We start from the raw sequence: 13499 nt of genomic DNA, 5'->3' as shown, positions 1-13499 counted from the left end.
GTTTGCTTGCTATTGCTGTGCTAAAGACCATGACTAAAAGCAACCTGGGGAATAAAGGGTTCATTTCATCTTGCAGGTGACAGTTGTTTATTGAGGAAAACTCAAGGCAGGGATGTAGAGGCAGGAACTGGGGCAGAGGTCATGGAGGAGCTCTGCTTGTTGGTTTATTTTTTTATACAACCCATGAGCACCTGCCTAGAGGTGGCTGGGCCCTCCTGCCCCAAAAAACTAAACAGCCCGCCATACATAGCATTTTCCATCCGCTAATGTATTTAATGGACATAAACATCCAACCTAATCTTTCAAGTTCACATGGCCACTGATAGACAGATACTACACTGATTGGCTTAGAAGATGAATGAAAGGTTTAAAGAAAATGATGTTACCAAAATACATACACGTTATTTGCCCCAACATCACATATAACTTCTTTCTTTTATTTATTTGTTGGGATTTTTGTATTTTGTACTTATTTGTTTGGTTTAACAAATTTCTGGTATCACATACCACAGACTGTTCACAGTGCTGGGGTCAGAAGAGTACCCTGCCCCCCAGGACTTTACACACTGTAGAAGGAAGGCGTGGGGGCTAGCAGTATAGCTCAGTGATGGAGAGATTGGCTATCATGGGTGAAGCCCTGGGTTCAATTGCCAATACTGAAAAAATAGGAGAGGTATAATAAAGAAATTGATTAGAAAGTGATCTCAGAGAGTGGTGAGAGCAGAGAAACTGAAGGAGCAAAACAAGATGCTAGGACAATTCTCCTGTGGAGCACTGTGACAGGGACGAGGCTCCCAAGGAAGCAGATATCCGTCCCAGCCATAACTACATGACAAAGCAACCAGCCCTCCCAGAGCAAAATCCATCTCCCGATGAAATGGAAGGACTGGCTAGCTCATTCAGACAGCAGAACAGACCTCCCTAGAGAGTCTAAATCACATTCCCCTAAAACACTTCGAGCCAGTCAATGCTAGACGCTCCTCACAGCTGGCTCAGGGGGAACAAAAATCAATCATGAGAATTAATAACCACTACAAAGTACAAAAGAGAATAAACCGAGTGATAGAAAATATAGAAGAATTTGCGTGTAAAAATCTCATGCCCTTGTGTCCGGCAATCAGGTCAACAGACAGTCACTGGCTGTTCACAGGGCACCGGGAGGCTTCATCTGACAGGACTATCAAATGGGTATCTCACAGAGAAGCTGAGAGAGCTGCTCTCCATGGTCACACAGAACAGAATGTCTTCGGGAGGTTGAACAGGAAAAGACCCTGGGATCCCGCCAAGCAGGTCCTTCCTTCCTGAGGGGCGCCAAGGTCTTTCCATGACGCAGCCTCCAGCTCCCCCTGCCTCCTTCATGTACTCTACACCCAGCATCAAGTTTTAGATACCAGGGGAGTCAGAGAACAAGGGCAAATACCAGGGGGGAAACAGAAATAGTGCCTTAAGCAAACTCTGAATATTCTGGAGTCCAAGAAATTATACAAAACAAACAAGTTGCAGAGGAAGCAGAAAATATATGTGTGTGTGTCTGTCTGCGTGTCTGTGTGTGTGTGTGTGTGTGTGTGTGTGTGATAATCTAGGCAATGAAAGTGTCCAAAAATTAACTTAATACATTTGCTCTATTGGGTTTTGGTTTTCTAGGCTCCTGCTCTGAGGGAGCATTGCTGCTTCCCAGAGGTGGTGCTGGCTCAAATCCATCATCGTTAGCTCCCTGTTCACGCTTTCAGCAAAATAAAGATGATAAACTCTGACTGTTTTTCTACAGTCTTCTTGAAGTATGACTGAAATACAACGAGAGGCACGTCTATAAGGTGAACTACTTGGTAGCTTTTGGCGTAGTCAGTGTGAGCCCACCATCACTGTAGAAATAATAAATCATTCACCTGTCTCCAAAATGCCCATGAGCCTCCACTATGTTCTGTCTAGCCCTCATTCCCAGACACCCACGAATGTGCTTCCTGTCACCATGAGCTTTTAACTTCATTTTCCAGGACTCTGCATCAATGGAATCCTATAATACTGCTCTTTGAGGGGAGGTGGACGTGAGAGAAATGTGTGTGGCCAACCCACAGGCCAGAGCTCCTTTGAGATTCACCCACGTAGCTGCATATATCACTAATCCGTGTGTTCTGACTGGTATGGCTATAACAAGACTTATTTACACATTCCTGTTTGCTCCAGTTTGGGAGCCATCACAGATGAAACCACTGTGGATGGTCGTGAACAGGTCGTACTGTGAATGGTTCGATCTCCCTTGGCATCACATGGGTAGATAAATCAGACAGTAAGTACACTTTCAGTTTTCCAAGAGGACTGAAGCATTTGACCTTCCTAACCGCTGTGTGAGAGAGCTACAGCTGCACCCTTCCTAACCTACACTTGTGATGGGCAGGACACTGACTCTGGCCTTCCCAAGGGGGATACAATGATAGTTTGTTTTTGTCTGTATTTCCTTGGTGATTGGGATTATGGGGTCTATTTCAATATGCTATTTACCACAAAGGTATTTATTCAAATCCTATGGCCTGCTTTTAAATTGCACAAATTGTGTGTTTTCTCATTACTGTTGAGATTTTAGAGTTATTTTATTTATTTGTGGTGCCGGTACTTTGCCTAACTTATATTATGCACTTAACTGCTCTCAAGACATTGGCTTGTGTTTTCATACTGTTGGACATCTTTTAAGAAGGAGTAATTTTTAAATCTGATCAAGCCCAATTCTTCTAATAATTGGGACTTTAGGATTGCTATGTTTTCTTCCTTTATTATTTATTGATTTATTGGCTAAACTCAAAATTATGATTTTCTGCTATAATTCTTACAGGCTCTTATTGCAGGTCTATAGCACTTTGAATTAACTTTGTACACGGTGTGGAGTAGAAGTCAAAGCCTTTGCTTCTCCATAGGGCTACACAGCCCAGCCACTTGTTGAGAAGACAGACTCGTTCCCCACTGAACTAACTTCCAGGTTCTTTTGTCAAAATCTCACTGATGGTTCCTATACAGATCTGTTTCTGGATTCTTCTACCCCACTGGCCTATGGTAACACTACAACAAACTCTAAAATCAGATAGTGCAAATCCTTCCATGTGCTGTTTCTAAAAATCATTCTCAGACCAACATAGGTCCTTTGTATCCATCTCTACGTAATTAGTATCCTATCCATCTGCCAATTTCTATGACTGACTGAGCCTTACTGAGAGCCTCTAAATCTGAGACTGCTCTAAATCTACTGAATATTTTTGAAGAACAGAGTTTTTAATAATTCAGAATCCTTCCAGCCAGGAATACATCATAGTCTCCACTTCCTTGGCTCTTTACTTCAGCAATGTTTTATCATTTCCACTGGAAAAGTCTCACATCTGTTTTGTCTAATTCATCCAATTTCATCTTCAATTTTCTTACAAGTGACATATTAAAAATAATTTTAGTTTTCAATAGTTCACTACTAATGACAAAGAAACGCAGCTGATTTTTGTACACTCGTTATTAGTTTGGGTCTTGCAAAACCAGCTAAACTTGACAGTTGGTCTACCTTTTTTTCTGTAAATAAAGATGGTTTTACTTCTTCCTCTGTGATCTACGAGTATTTTGTTTCTTGAAACTTCCTTATTGCACTCTTGGAGGGTATGGAAAAAGTAGGAAGAGCAGCACCCTTGCCTTGTGCCTGATCACAGACGAATAGTATTCACTCTGTCACCAAGATGTTCCTGCCGATTAGCATAGACGGCCTCTATGCTAAGAAGTTTCTCTCTGTTTCTAACTTGCTTGGAAACTTTATCCTGAATGTATTGTTCATTTTCTCAAGTGCTTTTTCTGTATCTATTAAGGTGATCATACAAGCCTTCATTTTGACCCTGTCTACAAAAGGCATGCACTGGCAGTTCTACAAACATGAAATCCTCCCTAGAGTCCTGGATATACCCCTCACTTGGTTATGTTGTATTCTCTACTTGTTACGGTGTTGGATTTAACTGACTAAATATTAAAGCTTTTTTCATCTAAGATCATGAAGGATGATACCTGTCTGCAGGTATTTTTTATCTTGCTTTGTAATGTCTCCGTTGTGTTTTGGTACTATTTAAAATAATGAAGCAATCTGTTTCACTAACTTCTATTTTCTGAAAGAATCTGTACAAAGCAGGTAATAATGCATCTCTATGTACACAGTATGTAAGTCATCAGTTAAGTCATCTGAGACACTGACTTGTATTGTTGAAGACTTCTAACTATAAACTTAATTAGTTTTAATGATCATAAAACTGCTTAAGTTACTTGAGGGGAATTGGGAAGTTTATGTCTTTTCAAGCTATGTGTGTATTTCCTCTGAGACACAGAGCTCACCGGCATAACAGTGTAACTTACCCGCATCCCCTTTGTACTGTAGGTAGGCTCTACAGCGCTGTCCTAGTTCTCATTCCAAATGTTGGTAACCTGTGTCAGGTCCCCTCTTACCACCATCATTCAAGCTTGAGGGTTATCAATTGAAAACTGGAAAGACTCTGCTTTTTCTTTGTGGAGTTCCTGTTTTCGATTGGGCCAAGTTCTGTTATCTTTACAAACTTCCTCATTCTTGGCTCCATTTGCTCTTCGGGTTCACGGTGAAAACATAGATCTTTGACTTGAGGTCTTACCAATTTCAGTGTCTGATGTGATCAGTTTCCATTAAAGAAAAAAAATTTACCTGCATCCCATTCATTTATCTTATATATACTGAATAAAAGAAGTGTACAATTAATAAAAATGTAAGATGGTGGACTTGGCACCAGATATACATTTTGCTAAAATAACTCTTTGCCTTTCTCCTGCTACAGAACACCAACAAACTCATGTTAAAGCCAGAATAACTGCTTACCGTCTTCATACTTAGAAAGTGTCTTGGACAATGAAGCACAGAGAGTTTCAGGGTCTATTCTAATGAGAATTAGAAGGCTGGTTTATAATGAACTCACGGTTACATCCCGTTCTTAGGCTCCAGTAGTTGCTAGATTTTTTTTAAGTCAGCAATTTGTAGTTCCACTAGCAACCAGAATAATATTTACTCTTCCACTTGAACTGTGAACAAATTACACCTTTGAATTTAATATGCAAATGCATTTCTACAGTCTATAAAAGACAATTTTGAAGAATATTCTTAACAAGAAAACACTCTAGTCATACTTTCCTCAGTTTCAAAACACTTAGAACTATATACACATATACACACACATACACACACACGCACACACAGAGACGCAAATAAACATATATGCCATCTAAGTGAATTTAAATTCACGACAAATCATTGCCTCCAACAACATTTAAATGCTGGTCCTATCCTACTATTAAAGTTTTCCAAAATGCCACCAGTGCGCCCTATTAAACAGGCAGAATCTTAAGCAATATGAATCTTTGAACATTAGTTCACATTTAAATCTTTCATCCCTTGCAACAATAAACAGCACCATGCCCTCCCTAGCTAACCCTACACTGAGCTGTTTGTTTGTTTGTTTGTTTGACCATAGCCTCATGTCTAGGCCTTCCTTTAGGCTCCATGCTCTCAATCCCAACTATCGTTCTGTCAGCTAGGAAGTCTGTCAGCACTGATGCTGGAGACCCAGGCCCTGAGGCTATCTAGTTTATTTAAAAGGAGAAGTGTTTAAAAGCTAATCTAGGCTGTCTCCAGCACGACATGCTTATCATGGGCTGACGGCCTGCCTGTACCGCCATACTCCTGCACCTAATTCCTCTAGAGATTTGCCCAGCCTAACTCCTAACCAAACACTAAGTCAAAATTCTCAATGCGCAGTTCAATTCCATGTCTGGAAATTCGGTCAACGTGTAAACTTATTCGGGAAACTGAGGCAAAAGGATTGTCCCAAGGTCAAGCCAGCCTGGGCTACTGTGTGAGACCCTGTCTCAAACCAACAGCAAAGTTCATTTTGTATTTAATCGGATCCCATCAAGCCTACCACTAAATTTAAAAAAAGAAAGAAAGGAAGAAAGGAAGGAAGGAAGGAAGGAAGGAAGGAAGGAAGGAAGAAAGAAAGAAAGAGAGAGAGAGAAAAACAAAAGAAAAGAAAGTTTGGCTGAGGTGAATGAAATTAACCCCATAATCTGAGAACTAAAGTTAAACAGTCATGGATTTTTCTTTATTTCTATTTAAAAGGTGAATTTTTACAAGCCTTCTGTACTATTACACAATACATGGTGAAATTAACAACACTCTAAAGTATAAAATACATATCTCCATGAATCTTTGTCACCAACCATCTGATTCTACCACTTGTGAATTTCAAACAGATTCTGAATAACGATTCACCTCAGGTTCCAAACCCACTCCTGTCAGAACTAAAACCATTATTAAACTCTACAGTCTTTACCGCTCGCTCGCTACACTTTGCCAGACCGCTTCGTTTGTAATTATCATTTCAGCATCTCAGAGTGAGCACAATAACCCCAGCATCACAAAGACAGAGTGAGGATTAAGACATAAGGCCGTTCTGGCGCTGTGTGGGGCACTCTAGAAATTCACAGTAGAGATTCTATCTCCAGGGACCTATGGGAATGGCAGCGGCATATAAGAAGTTTCGGAAAGCTAACCGTCAACGCAGAGGGAGGACATCCAAACCTCACAGTGGAATAGTTTGGAAACTCTATTGCAGCACCAGACCCCAGGCTGACTGAACTTAAAGCAAACACAGAGAAGTTTTAAACCTTGCCCCACCACCACCACCACCACCCAGCCCGCCCTAATCCCCAAGGGGAAAACTAACCAAAACTCTGCCAGGGTGCAAAGCCATGCACTCACTCTGATCCCTGCCAGTGTAGCTTTTGTACCTCTGGGATGTAATGGATGTGCATGCTGAAACACGTGTGCATGTCTGTCTGAACCAACATGTATCCATAAACACTATGAATAATACTCGCGAGAATGTATGGCTTTCTCCTAAGACATGTTTGAAGCACTTGCTTCAAATCATGTCACTTTCATATTGCCCCTCCTCTGTTTTTCTTTATCTATCCGTGGGCTGAGAGTTAAGATTCCTAAACCCCCTACCCTGAGAGAATGGGTATGGAGCTCTGTATCACTACGGGCTTCCCCTAAGTGCAAAGTCCAGGTCCACAATGAGGACGGCTTCCCAGAGTCACACCTGCGCCCGCATACACCCACGGCTGTCGCGTCAACAGTGCAGGCCACCTGGGGAAGGACCAAAGTCTAGAGGGAATTCCTTCCCCTGCAGGGCGATGAGAAAGCGGGACCCTGACGAGTTTTAAAAATTAAAAGGAGGAAAGGTCCAGCAGACATGAAGGGGCGAAGCGATCGCTACTTACCCAGCCCTCGAAGGTGTCCGAGGTGCCCGCCGTGCGCAACAGCTCCTGGAATTGCAGCGTGCAGTTGGCCACAAAGTGGTCATAGCCCAGAGGCGTCTCGTGGAAGACGGCTAGCTCCAGGTGGCCGCCGTCGGTGACATTGGCGCAGAACTCTTCGTTGTAGGTGGGTTTGTTGGTCTTCTGCTTTGTGCTGGTCTGGCCCACGCGTACCTGGTCTACGCTCACCGTCAGGTAGGGATCCAGTAGCTGGTGGCCCTTTTTGAAGAGCGAGTGCCGCAGGGACCAGCGGGTGGGCTGCAGCCCTACAGCTTCTCCGATGCGGACCCTCAGATAGCCATTGAACTTCATCGTGCCGGACGACATGCCGGCGCTGCTGCCGGAGCCCCGAGGGGGCCGCGCTGACGGACACTGGGGAACGGAGAGCCCTGGCTCAGGGCAGTCCTCTCGGCAGCCACGGGCGTGGAGGCAGCTCCCGGGAGAAGCAGCGCCCGAGCCCCCTGAGACCGGCCATTCCGCCTCTTCCGAAGGATCTTCCCCTCCCCTCCTTCCCTCCCGCCCTTTCTCCAGAGGTGGAAAGGAGGGGAGCCGGGCTCCGAGCCCTCGGCGGGCTGCTGGGCTCCCGACCGTCCTCCTGGAGCGCGCGGGGCTCGCCCCTTCTCCGGGCCCGGGCAGACAGTCTCCCCGGAGAGCAGGAGCGACCCGTCCGGCTAGCTCCAGCTTTGGCGTCTCTGCCCCCGCCTCCGCCCGCTCCTCCTTCTCCCGCCTCCGCGGGCTCACGCTCTCCCCCACTCGGCGAGCTGAGAACCAGGAAGCAGCAGCAGCCACCGCCGCATCCCGAGCGGGAGCCGCGCGCCGCCGGGCTCCAAGTTCTCAGAAGCCCTGCGCCGGCTGCCACGCCTTCCGGACCCCGGGGGCGTGGCGCCCCGCGGGCAGCCGGCCCTTGCGGGGTGGGTGCCGGGGCGTACGCGGTGGAAGGGGCCCGTGCTCCCCACCCACCCCAGGGGCGGTTCCCGCCCCGAGTGCTAGCCGGTCCCCGCTCCTGGCGGCCGGGTTGGCGGTGCGGTTCGGGCTGGAAGGTGCCCTAAGGGGCTGGACAAAAAGAAAGGATTCCAGGCCCACCGCCAGCAAACACCTGAGGCGTGGGAGACATCCCGGCAGAGCGCCTGCAGGACGGGTGGACGCGGAAGATCTGCAGCAGGGAGCCCCTACCTCCCACCCTAAGGAGTGGCCTGGAGACCCTGCCCGAGAATGGCAGAGCCCTAGCCAGGGGCGGGTGCTCGGCGGGAAAGGGGAGGGCCCTTTCTTAGTTTTTACCGGGATGGCTCATGCCAGGTTCATCTTAGACTCACCCTGTTTATGCGCCTTTTCTGCAGAGAGTAATTAGTTGTTTTGTTTGTGTATTTTTTTTAATAGGGCAATGGTAATGATGGAAATCCTGTACTCCTCCTTCCTCGAAGAGGTGTGTCACTGCACAAAGAGCAGGAAAGATTGGTTCTGCTGGAGGCAGACAAGGCCAAATGTAATAAGTCCCTTCCTCTGTGAGAGGTGGTTACCGGTCCACCTAGTCCTGCATTATAAGGGCAGAAAAGGGTTCACATGCGCCACCCTGACACACGGCGGCTTAGGAGCTGCCTCTTCTAGGAACAAACACTTTAGGTTGTTATTGTCAGAGTGGGCAGACCCTGAATGTACCCATCTCATGGCTTCTGCAGGCTCTGTCCCCTAGGAACACCTTTTGGTCTGATCCATTCTACCATACAGCTTGCTTGCTCCTTGAGGACCAGACACAACCAATATGTCTTCCATAAAGTCTAGGCCATTCTTAAGATTCTTAAGGACAACTCGCTAAACAGGTCGGTTGGTCGTCTGTCCCCTTTCTAGCACCTGGTTTGGCTCGCTGAGGAGGTTCTGGGCAATTTCACATTAGTGAGTTGAGGCCTCGCCAGTAACAGCTTCAGACTATAGGATGAAATGGAGAACAATGGGCTGGCCGAAAGGACCTCTCTTGGAAATACCAAGGCTTCCTGAAAGAATGGAGCAAGGAAGCAGAGGGTCACTTCAGTTCAGGAAGAGCTCTCTAAAGTATGCTAACAAACGGTGAAGGAACTTGTAGGGAAGAGGTCGAGTCCGCTGGGTGAAATCAACTCTCTCTGCTTCCCTAAAGAGCTGGACCTGGCTCCTCCGAAGAGCTGCCGGCTCACCTTAAGAACCACTGAGGGATTTGCTGCTGTTCAGCTTTGGCATGAAAGAAAATGTCCCCAAATGAAGGGGAGCTACACGGCTGACCTGGGGTTGGGGTTGAAGGAACACCAGACGTTTCATGTTCACCCTACCAAGCACCAGGGTGGGCAGCGGAAGGACAGCCAAGGGCCTGATATTCCTGTGGGACCTAGAAACAACCAATAGAAACATCTCGTGTGGCAAGTGTAGAGAAGGAAGAGGCCAGGGGTCCTGACACATGTAATTCCTGTACATGGGTAGAGATTAGTCCTCTGAGGAAGTAAGTAGCAGCAGCGGTGGGTCAGACTCTCAGAGAAGCAGCGTGGTTGGACCTGTCTGGAGAAAGGAGTGGGTAGCTGGAGACAGGAAAGACCGGAGTCAAATGGGTAAGAGGAGGCTGCATAGGTAGCCACACTGCCAGACTTGGGGTGGGAAAGGGACTCAAGAGAAAGTCTATGGACATTCCCTGTGAGCAATCCTAGCAGCCCCGGAAGCCGTTAAGCAGAGCCAAGGCAGGATGAAATGTATGTATTTAAAAATACTCCTTGGGCCGTGTGGTCAATATATTGAAAGAAGAAGCCTGGGTAAAGAGGGGTCCCCATGAGGAGGCTGCTGTTGACCGGGATTTCCAGGTCTTAATGGAGATGAAGAGAAATAGGTTGATCTGAGAACCATTAAGGAGGTAATGTTGGCAGGTTTGGAGGTTAGATCGAACGGAGGGAATGAGGAAGGAAAAGATTGAGCATGACTTGCAGAATGCAGCTTAAGCAGCTGGGTCCGTTGGGGAGCCGTTAAGGAGTTCAGAAACATTGCTGGAGGAAAGATTTGTGGGAGGAGATGAGGAGTTCAATTTGAAACCTGTCGGGTTTGATATATGTTTGATACATTTAAGTAGAAATCTGAAACCCAGCGATTGGCTAGGTGATCGTGACAGTCCAAGGGACAGTCTGGGCTAAAGACATAAATTTAGGAGCCAAGGTATACAGATAGTAATGGAGGCCAGAAGAGTGCGTGAAGCTCTGCTGTGGGAGAGAAAAAAAGACAAAGACAGTGCACGGTGAGATAAAAAGAACAAAGACAGGGCTACTCAGAAACCCTAGCATTTGTGGGTGGAGAAGAAGGCAGGGATGCTGAGAACCAAGCTTGAAAGGAAGAGGAAGGCCAAGAAGGTGCCATGCACAGGTATTGTGGAAGCCAAAGAAAAGGGGTTCAAGCAGAGAGAAAGGTTGAGCTAGGTCAAACGATGCTGAGGTTACATAAGCATGCAGCAAACGTGCCTGTGGTTTGGGCAGTAGACAAGGCTTTGGGGCAGTAGACGACCATCCAGAGTGAGTTGAGCTGAAAAATGAAGTAAAGATTGTAAGATAAAACCACAAGGTTTGGACAGGATGAGAAGAATCTGCACTGAGGAAGAGGAGGCTCTCCTCAAGTGGGTAACAAGGCAAGACAGGAGAGACAGCACCCAGCCCTGAGACTACAGGAGCAGTAAAGGGATGGGCCTTGCTTTAAAAGAAGTACCTAGCTGAGCTCATATAGTCGTGTGTGCCTCTAGTCCCAGCTACTGGGAAGTCTGAGGTAGAATGACCTAATCCCAAATTTAAGTCCAAATTTAAGTCCTGGGCAACACAGCCAGACACTGGCTCCAGGGTGAGAGAAACATCTATGTTTGCATTTTAGTCTGCTTGCTAAAGCTGTCTGATTAAAGTCACATATGACAGAGAGATAGTTAGATCCCCCAAAATGCCACAGGCAAAGTACAGGCCACCTCTGGTATCAGTCAAACTGTTTCTTAGGGCACTCACATACTCTCTTATCCTCTCTGCCCCTTTTGTCACAAGCTGCTCCTTTTCTTCATCTCTTGCCCACATTTTTAGACAGGGTCTCTCTGTGTAGTCTGAAATGCTGCCATGCTGGTCTCAAACTTACAGGCAGCTAGGGCTGTCTCAAAACAAAGAAATGACAAAGGAAAACAGAGGCCTGGAGCCAAAGGTTCACATCTGTAATCCTAGCACTCTGGAGGCAAAGGCTGGTGGATCTGGGGAGCCCTGGCTATCTTGGGACTCTATTATAGACCATGCTGGCCTCAGATTCACTGGGATCCATCTGCCTCTGCCTCCTGAGTGCTGAGATTAAAGGCATGAGCCACTTGGCAGGCTTTTTCTTCTCTCATTGCTTTCCTGGTTTTCTCTTCCAGGAGCTGGCTCCTTCTGGACAACCAGAGGAGAAAGCCACTGGCAGCTCCAGATTATCAAATTCCCAGCTTAGCAGCCCTGGCAGAGCAAAGATTTTCCCTACCTGCATCTTCAAGCCAAAATCCAGGAAGATGACTGGCTTCCAGGAGACACTAGACAGGCCTAAGGTCTCCATGGGAGGAGAGCTGTCTGTTAGCTCAAGCCTCACTTATAAACAGCTTTTATCCAGATCTGGGCCTGATGTAGAAGAAAGGCAGATAGATAGCCAAGAAATCCTTTATGTCTGTGCATCTTTCCCAGCTCACTACAAATATGTTACACAATAAAGCAACCAATGTAATGGGGGCAGATCTGTGCCATCGCTTTGAAATCTGTGCTACTGATGCTTTGTAAACAAGTATCTTTTCCTAGTGCTTCTTAGCCACACAGTAACTGAACTTCTCTAGCTGTGATTCCTAGCACATTTTTTGAGACATCATCATCATAATCACCATCATTATCAGCAGCATACTGGGTTGACTGAATCACTGCCAATTTTCTGATTTCTTAAGGATCATTTCATGCAATGTTAATTCCACTTTTAAAATAGAATTAGAGAATGTAGCAAATGTCCCAGCCAAACTTACCTCTTGTTACTATGTGACACACAGCCTCTGGGGAGCCATCTGACAGTGAACATCAAAGGACTCAAAGCTGGTCCTTACACTGGAAACATCTAGTAATACTTGGATGTGTAAGTAAATCCTAAAGTAGCAACTCAATGGACTACTATGCAGTTATTAAAAGTACATATAATTAACAGCAGAAAAAAATCCAGAGTAAATAACATTTAAAACTAGACTATTAAATTTAAATATGTTATAAAGTACACAAAATATATATAATAAAATATATTGCAAAATAAATGAAAGCAAGTATTAGATTGTTGTGCTTATGAGCAAATCAGAAGCATACTTATCTCAAAAGGTTCTGAAGATAACCAAGTCACAAAAACCGTGTGACCCATTGCTGGATGGGTGGGGAACTTTGGCCATGATCTTGGCTGCCATATTACAATGTATTGAGCATCCACCATTGTAACAAGACACTTGATAAACTTTAGTTATTTGATCCCCATGACAACAGTGCAAGTTTTATTAGACTCAGTGCCTTACAAATAAGGGAATCCAGGGTCAAAAGATTTGTATGACTTTGATCATAGTTAACACATAGTTAAGCTGGGTTTGGTCCATTTCTTTTTTAAAAGCATACATACCTAAGTCCCATGCTGGAGTGATTCCAGTCCTTAATATGTCAGGAAAGTACTGCTGGTTCTGAGTAGAAGGACACAGAGGCGTTCAGGGAGGGTCAATGAGGTTCTGTTCCGATCCATTTCTAAGCCTGCAGAGGAGTATTTAAATAGGAGGGGCCACGATGGCCTACTTCCAAGTGTTCCGAAAGGAACAGAAAATGCTAGATACTTCACAGAAACTAAGATTTCTCAGAACAGAAGAATGACACTCGTTTCATATGGAAAAGGGATACACATATTACAGGGACTGAGTAAAAAGGCCTACACCATGGCATGTCATTGTGAAGCCCCTGAAGGGGACAGCAAATACAGGAAGTGCTCCAACCTCTTCAGAGGAAGAACTGGAGAGAACAGTGAGATCAGAGAGGTTTGTCAGCCCAGGATGCTGACACAACAGCCAGCTAGGGTGTCTGTAGGACAAACTGCCCCTGAGGAAAGAGGAAAGAAAGAAAGGAAGAGTAAAGGAAAAGTCCGACTGG

At 45.6% G+C, this 13499-nt stretch overlaps 1 protein-coding gene across 1 annotated transcript in view; it reads right to left on the bottom strand.

Moving 5' to 3' along the window:
* The window catches only part of Prkch (protein kinase C eta), a 197367-nt gene extending 189096 nt beyond the window's left edge, over positions 1-8271 (bottom strand). Inside the window, exon 1 of the mRNA XM_028789103.1 lies at positions 7318-8271. Coding sequence (XP_028644936.1) covers positions 7318-7680 — 363 coding nt within the window. The 5' untranslated portion in view covers positions 7681-8271. The remainder of the gene's footprint in view (positions 1-7317) is intronic.
* Positions 8272-13499: the final 5228 nt, after the last annotated feature.

This window comes from Grammomys surdaster, unplaced genomic scaffold (genome assembly GCF_004785775.1).
Source record: "Grammomys surdaster isolate TR1022 unplaced genomic scaffold, NIH_TR_1.0 127, whole genome shotgun sequence".
In the NCBI taxonomy this organism is placed as follows: domain Eukaryota; kingdom Metazoa; phylum Chordata; class Mammalia; order Rodentia; family Muridae; genus Grammomys; species Grammomys surdaster.
This window is presented reverse-complemented; position numbering and strand designations above follow the sequence as displayed.